Consider the following 17,315-nt stretch of genomic DNA (forward strand, 5'->3'; position numbering starts at 1 on the left):
AGCAATGCAAACCTGTCGGAGGCATGACTGACCCAAATCTACTCGGAAGGTGCAGGCCTACATCTCTTCCGGGGGGGGGGTCGTGCAGAGAAGCGCGCCCCCCTCCCTGGAAGCGATGTCCGCCTGCTCTTTAAAAATAGATTTAAGTAAGTAATGGCTCCGACAGGTTTGCATTGGTCGGTGTGGAGCGGAGCCCGTATTGTACGAGTAGGCCTGTCGATCGCGACGGTCCTGGTTCTCACCTCCGGCCACCTGCAGCCGCTCGCAGGTAGTCCCGATGTGAGTGAGTATTCTTGATACGAAACCACGACGACACACACCAGTCGACTCGCATCGGTTGCCTCCATGAACGGCGGAGCTATTCTCGCGCCCACACCACACCTGGCTCCAACATGGACACGCCCATAGCTGGGGACACTACTAGGTCACGCATGGCATCAGAAGTTTTATCTCTGGGCCCCGAAAGGCATCTCTAGCAGCGTCGTTACGCATGCGCCCTCCCCTCCTGTGGGCGCATGCGCCTCACGTCTCGACAGAGCGTAAGCCCCTTGGCGTGTGACGAGACGAGTTCTTCGCCATCGCAGCGAGCAGCACACCACTCGCCGCAGCAGCCGGAGGCATCACACACACACACACACACACGTAGTCCCGATAAGCCATTCACAGAAAGCTGGGACGGCGCCTCATGCCCCAGCCCCCTCTTAGCGCTACCCAACGCGGCCAAAGGATATCCACCTCGAGAACCTCGAGAACCTCGAGAGCCCCCTCTTGACATCGATCGCACACTCTCTTCGCTGCGGCGGCACGATGGGAGAGCTCCGCGAGAAGAAGGAAAAGTACCAGCCCATGCAGATCGCCGAAGAGGAGGGGAAGCCCGAGTCGCGCTTCGAGGCCCTGCGTTCCGCCATGGGCGCGTCCGAGATCGCGATGGCCGCCGCCTCGTGGGCGACGTGCTCCATCTCCATGACGCTGCTCAACAAGGTCGCCGTCGGCCGGTCGCACGCGCCGATCGCCGTGGTGATCGTGCAGATGCTCGCGACGGTCGGCATGGCCGCTGGCTCCAAAAACGTCCACTTCGGCAACGGCTGGAGGCTGTGGGCGCTGGCCGTGCCGCCGCTCTTTGCGCTCATGATGGTGACGTCGATGATCGCGCTGCAGTACGTGACGGTGGGTACGTTCGTGGTGGTGCGCAACCTGGGCCCAATCGTCACGCTGCTGATCGAGTCGGTCATGCACAAGCCGGAGACGCTTACCTTCGACTGGCGATCGGCCGGCGCCACCGGCGCGATCGCGCTCGGCGTCTTTATCTACGAGGCCAAGGAGATCCGATTCTCGGAGATCCGATTCTCGGGGGTGGGCTTGATCTTCCTGATCGCCAACCTCGGCAGCTCGTGCGCGGAGCGCATGATGCAGCGCCACCTCCTCGCCGTGCGCGAGGTCGACGTCAGCAAGCCTGCGCTTATGATCCTCAACAATGGCCTGGGCGCCCTCTTCAGCATGCTCGTCCTCATCATCGCGTCGCCCCAGGAGATGCACTCCTTGTACCACGCCCTCAAATTCAAGCGGGGGACCGGCATCTCCTTGGTCGCGTCGTGCGTCGTCGGCTGCCTCATCTCGTACGCGGGCCTGTGGCTGCAGCGCCTCGTGACCGCCACCTCGTTCATGGTGCTCGGCTCGTTCACCAAGATGATCGTCATCGCGTATGGCATCGTCATGCTAGGCGATTCGCACGGCTTCGTCTCCGTCTTCGGCGCCGTCCTGTCCTTGGCGGGCAGCTACGCCTACTCGCGGATTAAGTGAGCCTGCGGCGGCGTATGCGCATGTGCATGTCATTGCGGTGAGTCGCCTAGACGCCGAGTGACGGCTTAAAAAAACGGTTCCCCCTACTTGTGTTCTTTTCGGTCGTAGCTACGTGCACTCGACCACTCGGACAAAGCGTACTCCGTCTACTCGCCTACTCGCTATCTCCTATGAAACACTAGTTCACACTACTAGAGAGGGCCCACAGCGGTCCTAATCTAAAATCTGAGGATTGAGGATTCAGCCTTCGCTTTAGTGAGGCCAAAGTGAGTTTATGGATGGGTGAGAACGATGCGCGACACGAGGAGGCACGCGCATGGCTCCTGTCGTCAGACAGACGTGGAGACGCGAGGGTTGCCCCCCCCCCCTGCCCCACCACCTGTATGTGTGGAGAAGTTTACCTTCCTTACCTTACCTTACCTTACTTAGCTCCCACCGTGCACCCGCCCGCCCCCGCCACAGGCAAGCTCATTCACAATCTGCTCTGCGATTGCCGTGTGAAGAACGACCGACACACGCTGCTTCTGTAGCCCCAGCCAGTCAGTTCTTAGTGGTCCAAGTCACCTCATCGAGGTATTGGGCCCGCGTCAGCTTGTTCACTGCAGCACGTCCGCCGCTTTCCAGAGGATCTCGGTTCTCGCGGACCCCCTTCCCGAACCCGCTGAACGATTCGAACAGCAGCAGCTGCACTTCAAAGTCCTTGTCTTCCCTGGCGAACGTGAGCCCCCGCTGTAAAGCGGAAAAGAATTTGCGTTTGTTTCATACCATCGAAGGCTAAGCTCAAAAGAATTTTACAACAAAACTCTCTTCTTACGCGCGACGACGCTACAGCCTCCACCAAACCTCACACTTTTACTCACCCTCGGACATGCTTGCACCGTCATCCTGCGCGTCTGATGCGTCGCGCATCTGCTCGTCACCCTCTCCGTCACTCGCGTCGGCGGGCGACCGGGCTGTGGGTGCGGCCTGCTTCTTTCTTGCGCTCGCGGCGCCGGCGCCACGGCGCCGTTTGCGTCCGTCTTTTGCGCTTCGCTTGGCAAGCTCGCCCGCAAAGTACGCCGCGCGCGCGGCATCCCAGACGCCCTCCCCGTCGGCGTAGCCCGCCTCCCAGATGGCGAGCACGGGGTTGTGCTTGAGCTTGCGCAAGTGGGCGCTCTCTTTCTTCGGGTCGAAGCCCACCACGTAGAGCCGGCTCCCGAGGCGTACGCGTGAGGCGAGCGTGTAGACATCGGTCAGGCTGAGGTGCGGCATCAAGCCGTCACGCGGGCCGATGCTCAGGATGATGTAGTCGAGCGTCTTGCCCTGGACCTTGTAGTCGGTGACGGCAAAGGCGAGGTCGATTTCGTGCCGCTTGACATGCCGCACACCGCGTGCGCCGGGCAGCCGCACTGGCCGCGTTGTGGGCGCACGGTCTTGGCGACCGCCGGCGCTGCGCGCCGGTCGTGCTGCTCACGCTGCCGGCGGCGCTGGTCGCGCGCCTGCCGATCGCGCGTGTTCGCGGCGGCTGCATCTCTTGCTCGTTTCGCTCGCACCCGAGCGGCTGTCGCCAGGCGCTTCAGGTCGGCGGTGCTGCGCGCGCGGCCGTCGGCCAGGCACAGCCACATGTCCTCCTCCTTAGCAGGCTCGCACGGCTTGCCGTCGAACTGCGGCTGGCGCCCGCGACGATGCTTCGCCCAGGCCGGGCACGATGGTGCCGCGACGAGCGGCGTCGAGGCGACGGCCATCGATGGGTCCAGAAGACTTGGAGACACTTCTACCAAAAAATCAAAAAAAAATCGAGCACAATTGCGTTACATGGGCATGGCCGGGGTTTCTGCACCGAACGATCTTACTTTCGGTCTATCGAAAGTGTTGATCGATAAAGGGTGTGGATGCTGGGTTGAACAAAATCGAGGGACGCGACCCACTTCGCCACAGACGGTCCCGCGCCTCGCCACTATGACGGGTAGACGACCGCGGCTCGTGTGCGTCTACCCGTCTTTGTCCGGAGTGAAAAGTCCAACGCGCTCGTCGGTGGCGGCATCCCTCAACCTGCGCCGCGCTCGGCGAACCTCGACAGCGCTTTCGGTGGCATGCAGCTCTTTGCGACAGAAGCCTGGAGAGCAGCTCCTCTGCTGCTCACACACTCTGCACAGCTGACACAGCCTACTGTGCGGCTGCCACAGCTGTGACAGCGATGGGCTCGCCCTCACTGGCCCTCAGTCACTTGTGCTGCGGCTTGTGTGAGCGACACTGCTCGGCGACTGCCGGCACACTGTGAGACCATGGGTGTGAGTTAAAACCACGCTACCAGCGCTTGGTCACATCGGCCCCGAGGTCAGATCCATCTACTCTGTTGATGACAAGACTTGTCTACCGGCTGGAGCCGAGCAGGAGGGCTTGGCGCACAACCCCTGTTCAACTCACCCTCCACACCCCGTAGGTACACAGAAATTCCGCTGCGTACGAACACAATCAGGGCCATCCCTCCCTTGCGTGGCTTCTTGATTCCTGTACACTTATTCTATCACTATCTTCCTCATGCACAAGACCAGACCGGGCGGCTCGCAACGTTTGCGCGCTCGAGCAACACGACCGACGGCCGAGGAGCGCTCCGAGGCCCGACCGAGGTTCATACGGCGGCGGGGGAGGCGCGGAGGGCGAGGGGCATGAAGATCGCGTTGGCAGCTGGAGACTGCGCAAGGAGACGCTCGGGAACACATGCGCACTATCATCGCTCTAGCACTGGGGAGGGGGGGCCGCACAGACCGGCTTCCAATCCTCGAGCGCGGACCACGACCCGATCGTCTTGTCCCAGCCGAGCCCGCCCTTGCCCTTGTCCTCGGCCAGCCAGCTCAAGACCTCGTGCCAAGCCTTGCACACGGAGGAGTGGCCCGGCTTGTTTGCGGGGCCAAAGGAGACGTTCTGGAGGGCGGCCAGCCCGCCAACGCACGGCAAATCGTGCGGATTCGCCGTGATCTTGACGGTGACTTGGTTGCTGCCCCACCCGGCCGCTTGCCGCAGCTTATCGCATAGTAGCTTGTCCTACCCACAGCGGCGGGGTCGGGCTTACGGTTGTGAATCTATCACGGCGTTTTGGTGTGTGTGTGTGGGGGGGGGGGGCGTGCCCGCGCCTGATCTTTGAGGATCTCCTGATCGCCGTAGTTGACGAACACCTTGAGGCCTGTCTTGTGGAACAGCTTGTGGAACTGGTCGGGCGTTGCGAACGTGGGCGACGCGAGGTTTTCGTTGAGGCGATTGCGCTCATACTTCGACGCGTAGATGACCGGGACGTAGGTGTAGCCGTTGGGGTAGGGGAGGTAGTCGTACAGCCCAAACTCCTCCGGATGCTTGCCGAGGTTCACGTTCTTCGGCGCTTGCTTCTCCATCGATGGGAACTTCGCCGGATCCCAGGAGGAGTCCGACAGCAAGGCGAAGGGCGAGATGAGCAGCAAGCCTGGAAGCTCGGCAGCGGGGATGTGAAGGGGCCACTCGCCATCCCTGATTGTCACTCGCGTGCTGGGCTTGTGTGCTTCTGCGTGGGGGCCAAGGAGGCGGGGCGGGGGGGGCGGGGGGGTCTAAGAGGGTGATGAGGTGGCCTGCTGGCATGCCAGGGATGAGGTAGTCCGGGAGCTCGATGCCCGGGAAAGAGGGCTTGAGGTAGCAACGGACGTCGAGGAGGGTGGCGAGGGCCAAGCCAGCGCCCGCCGAGTCGCCCGCCACCACCACGTTTTCGGCGCCGTAGAGCTACTCACAAGGGCGGCGCGTGTGACGAGACGCCGTTCACAGCGCTCGGCCAAGCTCAGCTGCTGTGAAGAGCGAGACGCCTCGACGAGCTTCACGTAGGTGCGGACCCAACGGTTGAGCGCCTGCGGGGATGATCCATGGTCGGGCATCAATTACTGTGCGCATGGTCCAACGCCGCGGCGAGGGTGGGGGGTGTCGAGTGCGGCGAGGGCTGTGCCTCGGCAAAGAAGAAGCCGCCCTGCTTGCTGCAGAAGCGAGGCTCGGAGGCGAGCGGGTACTCGCCGATGAGGACGGTCTGGCCGGTCTGCTCCGACAGGAACAGCCCGAAAAAGTAGAGGAAGTCGGCCGACTGGCCGGCGAACCAGGCGGAGCCGTGCGCCCAGAAGATCACCTTGGAACCCGGCGCTCCCGGCGCGACGTTGGTGTTCGGCGCGAACTCGTTGCCGTCCTTGTCCTTGAAGCGCGTGTTTGGCGGCGTCGGCAGCTTGCCGCAGACGGTCTCGCCGTTGCAGTTCGTGAAGGACTTTGGGAACGCCCAGTAGCCTCCGCAGTCCCGGGCGTCGTTCATCTGCTGGTCCGACTCCCCGACCGCCATGTTCGCCGGCATGTACGTGGTATTGGGCGCGAAGCCGGTGCGGCCGCCGAAGAGGCCGCAGCAGCCCTGCTGGTACGTGACGCAGCAGCGAAACAGGCATGGGATCGAGGTTGCAACGTCTGCGAGCGCCTGTGGGGGAGGGGGAGCACGCGGTAGTAGTTAGCAGTAGGCAACCTTAGTTCCAAGATCGGACCCCTGTCCACGCCCAAGCGACTGGCAACAGAGGATGGTGAGCCAAGGGTGACAGCTCGGAGCGGTGTGGCTGCCGCCCGGCCGGCGCACCTCCGCAGTCGAAGCGAGGCCGTTCGGATCGTACTCTTTGGCGCAGCTGCACGGGAAGCCTCCGCCGTACGGGGGCTGCCACTGAGCGACATTGTCGTACTTGTCTCCAAAGGGGAGCGGGAAGAGCTGGCAACAGCAGCTAAAGAGCTGCATGGAGCAGGGCGACGACTCCGAGTACTGAGGCGGCCACCTGTCTGGTGGAAGGTGCGGCCAGGGATATGGGACCGGCTTTGGCCGGAAGAACTTGGCGCAGCACCCTGCCGCCGAATCCTCCGAGCCAGCGGACGCACCCCGCTGGAGCCAGTATGTGAAGCTCTGTTGGCGTGCCATCGGGCTCACATTGCAGCAGATGCAAGCCACGTCGCAGACACCCTGATCGCCGTTCTCCCCGAGGCCAGTGCAGGGGAGGCAGGGCGTGCAGCATCCGAGCGGGCAGAACTCCGGATGCCACATGAACCTCCACCCGACGTCGCTGCAGGCCTGAACGCCGCAGCACATATTGAAGGCGAGAGAGCAGGCGAGGTTGCGCGTCGGGCAGCACATGGGGCACGGGTAGCAAAAGGCGTAGCAGAGGTCGCGTGGGTACGAGATGAGATCGTTCCACCAGCCGGCGTCCTTGCCGTTGGCGAGGAATTTCTCGTCGTCTAGTTCGTCGAGGTGGAGGTCGCCGAACTTTTTGATCGGCTCCGGGTTCGGGTCGTAGCCATTGCGTTGCATCACCGCCTGCTGCGGCGCCGCTCCGCGGTGCTCCTCCCTCTTCTGCCGCAAATAGGCCGCGGTCGGCCGTGGGAGGGCAGGCGCCTCCATTGAGGAGTGAGAGGACCAAGAGGAGGACCAACAACGGCGTGTCTGCCTACAACGATGAAGAGGATTTTGGGAAAGTGTGGGTGGGGGATTGTATGTTCTTCACCTCCTGTCTAGCGTCCACCCGAGAGAGAGAGAGAGGCCTCCGGCTGTTTGCGGCGGGTGGCTTGCTGCTCGCTGCATGGCGAAAAACTCGTCTCGCCACACACCAAGGGCGTATGCTCTGGCGAGACGTGAGGCGCATGCGCCCAGGAGGGGAGGGGGCATGCGTAACGACGCTGCTAGAGATGCCTTTTCGGGGCCCAGAGATAAAACTTCTGTGATGCCATGCGTGACCTAGTAGTGTCCCCAGCTATGGGCGTGTCCACGTTGGAGCCAGGTGTGGTGTGGGCGCGAGAATAGCTCCGCCGTTCATGGAGGCAACCGATGCGAGTCGACTGGTGTGTGTCGTCGTGGTTTCGTATCAAGAATTCTCTCTCTCTCGCGTCCACCCATAACGCGCTGGTGTCCCCGCGGGGCCGCGGCCCGCGCACGCTCCAGCTAGACCGTTCCCAGCTAGAAGTCATACATCACAGAGCACATCACGGGTGTGCCGAGACTGCGACACGCCACCAGCGGCGAGGATTCCGGCCCTTCTGGAGCCCCACGGGCCGGCCCCGCGCGGGACGACGAACCGAGACGCTCTGCGCGGCACGTTCTTACTCGTCTACCTCCAATTTGCGATCATCCACTAGTCCCAAGCGCGCGGCGGGCCTCCAACTCGCGGCGAGCCTCCCTCGCCGCCACACGCCGCCAGCGCCTCCCGCGCGATCCGCTCCAGGCTCGGCGGCGCCGTGAGCGCGTGGTCGTCCTCGAGAAGGACGAGCCTGGCCAGAGGGCTGGCGTGTACAAAGGCCTCGCTCAGCGAGGGCGGCACCACCTCGTCGCGACGGCCGTGCAGCACAACGGCCTCCGTGCTCACCGCGGGCGTGCCCGCCTCGGCCCGGGTCTGCTCCACAAAGGACCAGGGCACCTGCCGGCGGGCGTGGAGAGGCGTGGGGGGAGAGAGGGGGAGGGCGTGCACGCGGCTGGAGAGCGGCGGCTGGAGAGCGGTAGGCGTAGGAGGGCGGAGGTCCAAGGTCGGATGCATTCGTGGCGGAGGAGCGTGGTGAGCTGGTGAGCCGCGCACTCCCTCCCTCGGCACCTGGCAAGGCTCGCCGGTGGACGGCATTGCAAAGGTCCGAGCGCCGTCGCGCCGCCACGCCTCGAGCGCGGCGGTCCCAACGATGCACTCCCACCTCCTCCCCAGTTCGAAGCCTGGGTTGAGCAGCAGCAGCCGCCGCACCCTCCCGGGATGAAGCTCCGCATAGCGCGCCGCCGCCCAGCCGCCGAAGCTCGAGCCGACCAGCGTGAGCGGAACGCCGCCTGCCCGCTGCCAGTGCGCCTGCAGCGCGTCGAGGGCCGACTGCGGCGTGAGGGCCGCCGGACCCGCCTCGCCGTTCAGGGTGAGCAGCTCGACATCGATGCCGTGCCGCGCCAAGCGCTCGCGGAGGAAGCGGCCCTTTGACGACTGCGCCGAGGAGAGGAAGCCGTGCGCGTAGGCGACGCTGCTGATGGGTCGTGCGATGATGATGGATGGCGACGGCTACAGTTTTCCGGCTGTAGCTACGAGTAGCGTTGGCACGGCATTCCTTGGCCGGCAAATTTTTTTTTCTGCCGCTCACCTGAAGAATATCGCGCACCGAACGGCACCTTCCCGAAAAGCTCTCCTGGGCTTCTGGGCGGCCCTCGTCTCTCCAGGCATGACCACCGCTGCGATTCTCCTATTCGCCGCGCCCTGTGCGGCGCTCGTCACTCCGGGCACGGTCGGTACTGCGATCCGCCCGCCTCCGAACCGCGAGGAGATGCTCGCGCAGGCTGCGGCCGCTGTGGGCCGCGCCCGTGCCGATGGCGTCAACCGCCACACGCTGCGCCTCTTCCTGCCGCGCGGCGATGGGCTGAGTCCGCCCGATGAGTCGTGGGAGGGCGGCATTATGCAGCTCTTCGCGGCCTGCTCACCACTCACCCGCGACCTGCTGCGCCGCCTCTCCACGGAGGTGGCCGGCGTACCTCCGTCGCTCAACGAGCAGCGGCTGGACGTGTCGGGCGTCGACGGCGAGAGCGTCTGGTTCGCGCAGTCCTCGCAGCCGGAGGACGACTGCGTTGGCCTCGTCCAGCCGACGCCGGACCGGCTCGCCACGATCCGCAAGCTTTGCAGCGAGTGCGGTGCGCGGCCGCTGCTCATGGTCAACCCGCAGTGGCGCGAGGGCGACGACCCCTTTGACGCGCTCTCTCGCAAGGGCGGTCTGCTCGGCGCGCTGGGCAACGCGCTCGGCGGCAAGGCGGCGCTGCAAAAGGAGCGTCCCGGGCTCGGAGTGCGGTGGAAAGCCCAGCTATCTGCTCCCATCCAACGCACGGTTTCTTTCTGTGTAGGAGCTGTCCGCGCTCGGCTTTGTGGACGTGTACACGCTGAGTGAGTACGTCTGCCGCGGCTCGCGCATCTGCCTGCAGCTCAGCTACCCGCTCGGCTGGACGGCACTTCCTAGACACTTCCTAGACACTTCCTAGACTGCCTGCAGCTCAGCTACCCGCTCAGCTGGACGGCGCGCCGCTTAGACGACCCGAGCTCGCCCGAGCTCGCCCGAGATCACCCGAGATTGGCCGAGATTGGCGGCACGGCCCTCGACGGTGGGCTCCGTGAACGGCGCCTGAGCTTGGCGGTGGAGTAGGCGTGCTACTTTGCGCCGGAGAGCGAGAGCTGGGAGCCGCTCCTGGAGGGGAAGGAGAGCCGCCCAACCTACCAGGCAGATGCCGCCGAGATGCCGGCGAGATGCCGGCGAAATCGCGGCGAGATCGCGGCGAGATGCCGGCGAGATGCCGGCGAGAGCGCGGCGAGAGCGCGGCGAGGGCGCGGCGAGGGCGCGGCGAGAGCGGGCGGAGGAGGGCTGAGATTGCGATCGTGCCGATCTTTCTCGCCCGATTTCCCCACAGGCCATCGAGGAGGCGCTGCAGGAGAGCGAGGTGCCGTTCCGTTTCACGACCTACGACCTCGACAACATCGTCTGAGTCGGGTCTCTGGCTGGTCTCTGGTCTCTCTGGTCTCTCTGGTGCCTGGTGCCCACGGGCGCGCGGCAGACACGGCGTTCGGTGGCCGCGGCGGCGCGCCTCGGCGGGTGTCGCGTCGGTGTGGCTTCGCGGTCCCTGCATGGGTCAGTCCGTCTGCAGGACGGTCAGTCCGGATGAGGGTCGTCCGGCGGCGTTCAGTTATTCTTTTCTCTCTGACGGTGGGCGCACCGTTTCGGTCGAGCGTGTGCCAACGTGGAGCTCGGGGCTCGGGCGCCCCCTCTATTCTCGGTGTGCGTTGTCGCGGGTACGTGTGCGGCTGGGGCTGCGGCGTGCAGGGGTCTCGGCTCTCTCGCTTGGGTCGGTTTGGAAAGCGACCCACCCCCCCACAGGCGACAGGCGCGGCAGGGCGCACGGGGCAAATATACATGATACAAAAAGGTTGCCATGAATGAGCGGTGGCACGTGCCAGCGAGACCGAAGCGACTGCGCGCCGTAGTACAATGGTACGGTTGAGTGTGCCGGTTGACGGCTGTCGGTTCGGCCCCGCCCCGGTCCTGTACTGTAGTACAAGTGAGCCGTGCACGACTCGCGTGTGTCGCGAGTACTGACGGCGTCCGGGCCGCTCTGGGTGGCGGGAGGCCACGGCGTGCAGCACTCGCCGCGGCGGCGGCTCTACTTTTTCTTTTTGGCCTGCAGAGGGCGGGAGGGACGGACCGGGCTTAGGGAGGCGCGGCAGCGAGGTCGGCGGCGGCGAGGCTGGTGGCTGCAGCAGCGGCGGCGGCGGATGCGTGCGGGCCACCGCTGTCATCAGCGGCAAGCTACGCAGCGCCAGGTAAGGACAGCGGCGGTGGCGATCGCGGCGGCGGCGGCGGAGGCGGCGGCGGCGGCGGTGGAGGCGGAGGCGGCGGCAGCGTGAGAGACGGGTATCGGCGGGAGTGCGGTGTCATGCGCTTGCGCGATACCGGCGGCAAGTCTCGGCTAATCTCGCGCCTGCGCGGCGGCCGACTGCTCTCGCATGGAGAGAAACATGACGGGGAGCACGATGCAGAGGCCCATGAGCAGCGCGGGCCCAAACATGCAGAGCCCGATGAGCTGCTCGCCGACGTACGCGCGGCACGGCGCGATCCACTGCTCCTCGATGGACTCGAGCATCCACACCTCACGACGACAGGAGGCGAGCGCGCTTAGTGATCCGTGCGGCCGCCGAAGCACACAGCTGGTCGCTGTGGCCTGTGCGGTGCGAGCACACCTCAAACTCACTCGCCGATGTGTCTGAGGGCTTGACGTCGCGCATGCCGCGGATCGGCGGCAGCTCGTCGCACCGACAGACCGTCAGCAGCGCGAGGGCAGCGGCCCTCGAGGCGGACGAGGCGGACGAGGCGGACGAGGGGTAGTGCATATATGCACAGGTACGGAGCCCTCGCTGGCGTCGCGGTCCTCGGTCCCTGTCTGATAGCGCAGCCACTCCCAGCTGCTCGGTGTGGCGATGCGTCATCTTGTAGTTCTCTCGAGGTTCTCGAGGTGGATATCCTTTGGCCGCGTTGGGTAGCGAGGATTGGTGTAACCCGAGCCACGGAGGCGTGTTTTCTGGCGGCCGACCGTCAGTGCACGGAGTTGCCACTTCTCCGACTGCCCCGGCTAGTTCCCGAGGTCGTCGGGTGTGACCCCTTCGTCCCCCGAGACCTAGCGCGGGTGGGTTGGAGGGGGCTCGCCCCGTTCCTCCCCATCGGGCCGCGTGAGCGGCCTCGCCTCGCAGATTCGTTTCTCGCGCCTGGGTCAGGCGCGCGGGGCATCCCCCGGGTCGCTCGACCAGCGATCCGAAGAGTGGCCGCTATGCGAGGGAAAGAGCGGGGCCCACGGGGTACGCCTCCGTCCGGCCCCCTCCGAGGGGGGAAGGGAATTGTGGGGTCCCCACGGGCGCCTCAGTTCGGCCCTCCCGAGGGGGGGGAGGGGAGCAAGGGGGTGGGGGGATCGGGGCGGGGGGGGAGGGAGGGGTCTCGGTTTCATGGGTCTAATGCTTGCCTTTCGGGGAGGGGCCTCAGTTACGGCTAGCGCAGTGGCGCCCGCCCTACGTCTTCCCCTCCTCCCCAGAGGCAGCGAGTAGGCAGCGAGTGGAGGACTCGAGCGCCTATATGTCAGTGCGGGAATGGCGATGGGAGTGGTCGGTCGGGTGGGAAGGAGGCATCAAACGCTGCTCGCAACATGCGTGTCGCGCACTCATTCATGACCGGTCTCAATGCCCCACCCCCCTGCGCGCGGGCCTTCTAAGCCCGCGGGTAGTCCCCCCCCATCCCCAGGGCCTCCAGGGCTCGCACCTCAACCTCTCACAGGCCAGCGCACAGCGCCATAGGACGTATTTTCTTCTCAATAACAAGGCTGTGAACAGAGTTCGTACCGAGCAGAGGGACTCGAGATCCCTCGAGGGGTCACGCGGAGTCGGCTGGGGCTATACCAGACAGGCGCAGGTCTCTCGTCGCCGTCGTCGCTGAGGTCGAGGGCATACCCTTACCCTGACCTTCTATACACGGCACAACAACACACAACAGACGACAGGAAGTGAAGAGCTTCTAAAAATCTCTCTCTCAGGAAGTGACATGCGAGGCTAGAGCAGGCTTGCTCCACCTCTAGCAATCTCACCGCCACCCGCAAGGCACGGACGAGACCGTGTGTGTGGGGTCTAGTGAGGTGTCTATGGACGCCCTCCTCAGAGGCTAGCCGCCAGCAGCTAGCCCTATCTCGCACTCACGGGCAGTGACAATTCAATGGGTGAGTGTGTCTGCGAGCAGAGGCGCGTGTGCTAAATCTAGGCCGCACGTCGTGGCACTATGACGGAGGTAGACGTGCGGCCGCCAGCGCGCCCGCCGCAGGCTCGGCGGTGCGCGCGTGTTAGCGAGAAAGTTGCGGGTAGAGCCATGCCCGACTTTTTGAAGACGAGCCCCACGCCACGGATGCCAGCCGTGCCTTCGCGGGAGTCGTCTCTCGAGCCGCGTCCCGTCGGCACTGTCCCTGAGTGCGTCCCGCCTTGGCGGCACACACTCTCGACGAGGACAGTCCGGCCTACGGGAACGTGTCGCGCGCCGGCGACGGTTGCGGCGTGGTGGTTGTGTACGAAGCGACGATGGCACGACCACCGCCCTGCATCGAAGCCGGGCAAGGGGTCGGCCCGCGCACGTTCCGCGAGGAACAGGGGGCCTCTCCCCCTCCCCCGGCCTGAGCAGCTACGGGTGGAAGGCAGCCCCTTGAGTCGAGGGCGGCGCGACCATTGCCCCGCCTCAAAGCCCGGAGGCCTGATCAGAGCAGATGTTCGCGCCGCCCCGCTCCGCGTCGCCCGCCGCCGCGCCGCGCCGCCGCCCGATGATTATTAATTCATTATTAATTAATTAATAAGTAATTATACCACCCGCCACCGCGCCGCCCCGCCCTGCGTCGCCCGCTGCCTCGCCGCGCCGCCGCCTCGCGCCGCCCGCCGCCGCGCCGCGCCGCCGCCCGATGATTAATAATTAATAATTATTACCCGATGATTAATATGATGTGTGTGTGTGTGTGTGTGTGTGTGTGTGTGTGTGTGTGTGTGTGTGTGTGTGTGTGTGTGTGTGTGTGTGTGTGTGTGTGTGTGTGTGTGTGTGTGTGTGTGTGTGTGTGTGTGTGTGTTTGCACGATGGCAGGGAAGGGCAGGGCAGCCGCGAGCGGCATGTGGCGTCGGCGACGCGGCGAGGACACGATGGTGACACCCACATCGCAGCGTGCGCGGCAGCAGCGCCGCCGGCGGTCCCACGCCGCATCAGCGGCGCTCTGAGTGAGTCAGGCTGCGCTGCACAGCCTGCTGAGCACGCCCCCGACGAGCGGCGCGCCACGCGGGCCCGCCGCAGGCGACGCGGGCGGCGAGCCGACGCGCATGTCGTAGGCGTAGGCAGTGCTGGCGAAGCGAGGCGGTCGGCGCCGGCCCCTGGAGACGGTTGCAGCGAAAGAAGCGAGGTAGAAGACACTGTTGGAAGGGTGGGGAGCAGCCTGCCCTCGAGCGGCGCGCCGCGCAAGCCCGCTGCCGGCGACCCGATCGGAGAGCTCATAGTCATGGTACAACTCAGCGCGCCGTCGCGCCCTAGACGACCCGCCCTGGCCCTGCGGGCCTTCCCACAGAGCTTGGCGAGGCTGTACAGAATGCCCAGAGCATACTGAGCAGGCTGCCGTCGAGCGACGAGCCATGCTGGCTCGTCGCGGGCTGCGAGCACGAAGACCCGCGCAGAGCGTCGCCGAGCCATGCGTGCCCGCCCGCTCGCCCGCGGCCGCAGGCGTGGAAGCCAACCATCCTGGCGTCTCTGGGAAGCGCTCACATGCCAAAAGAGATCTCGCGACACGTTTTTTCTTCTTTCTGGCGGCATGAGCGGCGGCCTGAGCCCAACTCTGCTGCCCGAGCTGGCGGTGGGCGACCTGGACGCGCTGCGCGCCTTCCTCTCCGGGCGGCGGACGCGCGGTGCGTCGCTAACGGCCCAGCTCGACACGCGGCTCAACACCGAGACGCAGGACACACTGCTCACCTGGGCCGCTCGTCACGGGCAAGCCGAGGCGGTGCGGCTGCTGCTCGAAGCCGGCGCGAGCGTCGGGGCGACGACTGGCGGCGGCGCTTCCGCGCTGTTCATCGCGTGCCGGCAGGGCCACCTCGAGATCGCGCGGCTGCTCCTCGAGGCGGGCGCGGCGAAGGATCAAGCCGCAGCGGACGGCGCCACGCCGCTGTTCATCGCGTGCGCGAAGGGCCAGCTCGAGATCGTCCGGCTGCTGCGCGACGCCGGCGCTTCGGTCAATCAGGCCATGGACGGCGGCGTCACGCCGCTGTATGTCGCGTGCCAGGAGGGCCACTTCGAGATTGCCCGGCTGCTTCTCGAGGCTGGCGCGGCGGTCAGCCAAGCCACGGAAGACGGCTCCACGCCGCTGTCCATGGCGTGCCACCACGGCCACCTCGAGGTCGCCAAGCTCCTCTCCTCCTACGGCGCCTCCCGTGCCGCAGTGCCGACCTTTGCCACGCCCGAGAGGGTCGCGAACATCCGCGGCCACGCTGACCTCGCCGCCTGGCTGGTCGCCAGCCGCGGCTGGACGCCGCTCGCGCACCTTGAGACCCTCACCGCCGCCCGCGCTCTCTCCCTGCTGCGCAGCGGCGCAAGCCTGCACGAGGGCGAGCCGACGCCGCTGCAGCGCGCCGCGGGCGGCGAGGGCGAGGTGGCGGCGCTGATCCGGCAGGCGGCGGCGCCGTGGTCGCCGGCAAGCCACTCGCTCTTCCCCGCGGCGGCGCGCGCGTACGCAGTGATGGTCATGCGCATCGGCTACCAGATCGCGTTCTCTCCGCCCGACGACGCCGAGGCGCGCCCGGACTGGAGCGCGCTGTCCGACGTGTGGCGCGAGCACGTGCTGCCGCACGCGGTGGCGCGCTGAGGCCGAGTGAGGACGCGAGTGCCACGCGGCGGCGCTGATCCGGCGGGCGGCGGAGGCGGAGGCGGCGGGCGGCGGAGGGGCAGGCAGCGTCGGTGCGCGAGGCGCTGGCCGCGCTGCAGCGCCACACGCGGGCGCGGTCGACGCCTTCGCGACGAGGAGCTCTCGGCGCTCGGCGCTTCGCCTCGCAGCTTTTGAGGTTGCCGAGGCGGTGGCGGCCGCTGCTCAGACGGCGGCAACGGCAGTGGGCGAGGTTGAACCACTTATGTGTCGTGTGCATGGCCGAGCCGATCACGCACGTCATGGGTCCCGTGCGGGCACCACTGCGTTTGCGAGGGTTGCTCCACTCGTCTCAGGGAGGCACAAATGCCATGTCCGCTGTGCAAGGAGCCGTTCACGATGGCCATGCGCATATACGCAGCATGTGTCGATTGACTCGCGGTCTTCTTTTCCGTGGCCCGACCCGTTTCTTTTCGCTTAGCCATTTCTCATACCCAGGGTTTTAATACAGAAGCCTCTCCCTGGATTTTTCGGAGTTTCTTCTTTCTGGATTCTGCTCCGTGCTCGCCCGGCTTTGTCCTTGGTAAGCTAGTTCCATTTCGTGTGTGTGTGTATCGCGCGCCTTGCGGGGGGGGCGCGGAAAAGAGGAACCTCTTAGCGCCCTCGCCGCGGTGCTGCATGCAGCGCCGGGCGACGACGGCTTACCGCCTCCCGGTCCCCCTCGGCACACCTCCGCTGCTTAATGTTTGGCGACTCGAACCCGTGAAGCTTCCCCGTGCGCGGGTTACCCCGCACACGGGTCAGCCTGCCAGCCACGTATCCACGCAAGCGTGGTCCGCGCGCATGGCATACAGGCGTTCGCCAGACAGCGCAGAGGCTAGGCGACCGGGGAAGGACTAGCTCAAGGGCAACACAGCGTCACCAGCCGTTGGCGCGCAGAACCAGTCTGCGGCCCCCGGTTGGGACGAGTGCGCGACGCGGACGAACCGCTCAATGTGGCCGGCAGCTCGCGCTGCCGGCGGGGTTGGTTGGGGAGAACCGGCACGGGGAAAGCCGGCCTCCCCGGAGGGGTCGCCCCCTGGAGGGGGCCCAAAGGGCCCCCCGGGGGGGCGGGGGCCCCCGCCCCGAGGGCGGGGGCAGGTTCGTCGCCTAGCGCGAGGGAGTCAACCCTTGTTGCCAAGTCGGCGAGCGTGTTGTGTATCGAGAGAGAGACCATAGCAGGTGCGAGAGCGGCGCCGTCCGGGGAGAGTGGTGGTGGGGGAGGGTCAACATCGAGGGCAATTACGCATCGTGCTCCCCGATCGTCTCCGATCTCCCTCGCCTGCTCGCTCGGCACGTAATCGGACCATATCGCTCGAACTCGGGGGGCACGGCGAGGGTTAGCGACAGGTGCGGCTTCAGGGTCGGTGGCGGGCGAGGGGAGGCTGACGGGGCTGGCTGGGGCTGTAGCCGTTGGTGTAGCAGGTCCACAGTCGGCGTCGCTATCATCTTCCCTCTATTTCACTGTGGCACAGCTCGCGTTACAAAACCTTGATTTCACCATTTGCGCAGAAAGGTACATCTCGGTGCCTTCCAGAGGCAGCTGCGACCCCGCCGAGGGACG

General features: G+C 65.7%; 6 protein-coding genes across 6 annotated transcripts; 3 read left to right on the forward strand and 3 right to left on the reverse strand.

Annotated features, from left to right (window-relative positions):
* Window positions 1–761: 761 nt before the first annotated feature.
* On the forward strand, window positions 762–1,845 carry EMIHUDRAFT_370274 (hypothetical protein). Its single transcript, XM_005769002.1, has one exon. It carries the CDS (start codon window positions 808–810, stop codon window positions 1,798–1,800), a length of 993 nt encoding a protein of 330 aa, XP_005769059.1. The 5' UTR covers window positions 762–807; the 3' UTR covers window positions 1,801–1,845.
* An 807-nt stretch (window positions 1,846–2,652) lies between these two features.
* On the reverse strand, window positions 2,653–3,524 carry EMIHUDRAFT_244865 (hypothetical protein; the record flags this gene model as incomplete). Its single annotated transcript, XM_005769003.1, has 2 exons — window positions 2,653–2,961; window positions 3,168–3,524. 2 exons carry the CDS (start codon window positions 3,522–3,524, stop codon window positions 2,653–2,655), a joined length of 666 nt encoding a protein of 221 aa, XP_005769060.1.
* Window positions 3,525–7,937: 4,413 nt separating this feature from the next.
* EMIHUDRAFT_75979 (hypothetical protein) lies at window positions 7,938–8,795 on the reverse strand (the record flags this gene model as incomplete). Its single annotated transcript, XM_005769004.1, has 2 exons — window positions 7,938–8,219; window positions 8,391–8,795. Coding segments are annotated over 2 exons (687 nt in total), but the record flags the coding sequence as incomplete, so codon positions are not given.
* Window positions 8,796–8,975: 180 nt separating this feature from the next.
* Window positions 8,976–9,895, forward strand: EMIHUDRAFT_445363 (hypothetical protein). Its single transcript, XM_005769005.1, has 2 exons — window positions 8,976–9,582; window positions 9,659–9,895. The coding sequence occupies exons 1-2, from the start codon at window positions 8,989–8,991 to the stop codon at window positions 9,791–9,793; spliced, it is 729 nt and encodes a 242-aa protein (XP_005769062.1). The 5' UTR covers window positions 8,976–8,988; the 3' UTR covers window positions 9,794–9,895.
* A 1,374-nt stretch (window positions 9,896–11,269) lies between these two features.
* EMIHUDRAFT_118920 (hypothetical protein) lies at window positions 11,270–11,690 on the reverse strand (the record flags this gene model as incomplete). The annotated part of the gene is made up of 2 exons (XM_005769006.1): window positions 11,270–11,449; window positions 11,541–11,690. The coding sequence occupies 2 exons, from the start codon at window positions 11,688–11,690 to the stop codon at window positions 11,270–11,272; spliced, it is 330 nt and encodes a 109-aa protein (XP_005769063.1).
* A 3,533-nt stretch (window positions 11,691–15,223) lies between these two features.
* On the forward strand, window positions 15,224–15,715 carry EMIHUDRAFT_370281 (hypothetical protein; the record flags this gene model as incomplete). The annotated part of the gene is made up of 1 exon (XM_005769007.1): window positions 15,224–15,715. One exon carries the CDS (start codon window positions 15,224–15,226, stop codon window positions 15,713–15,715), a length of 492 nt encoding a protein of 163 aa, XP_005769064.1.
* Between the last annotated feature and the right edge of the window lie 1,600 nt (window positions 15,716–17,315).

This window comes from Emiliania huxleyi, assembly GCF_000372725.1.
Source record: "Emiliania huxleyi CCMP1516 unplaced genomic scaffold EMIHUscaffold_436, whole genome shotgun sequence".
Classification (NCBI taxonomy): Eukaryota; Haptophyta; order Isochrysidales; family Noelaerhabdaceae; genus Emiliania; species Emiliania huxleyi.

What these genes read in the sequence shown, in the direction of transcription:
- EMIHUDRAFT_370274 (XM_005769002.1), top strand. Translation starts at nt 808, where the DNA reads ATGGGAGAGCTCCGCGAGAAGAAGGAAAAGTACCAGCCCATGCAGATC.
- EMIHUDRAFT_445363 (XM_005769005.1), top strand. Translation starts at nt 8,989, where the DNA reads ATGACCACCGCTGCGATTCTCCTATTCGCCGCGCCCTGTGCGGCGCTC. An exon ending in GCAAGGCGGCGCTGCAAAAG is followed by an intron (nt 9,583 to 9,658) that starts GAGCGTCCCGGG and finishes CTTTCTGTGTAG; the next exon opens with GAGCTGTCCGCGCTCGGCTT.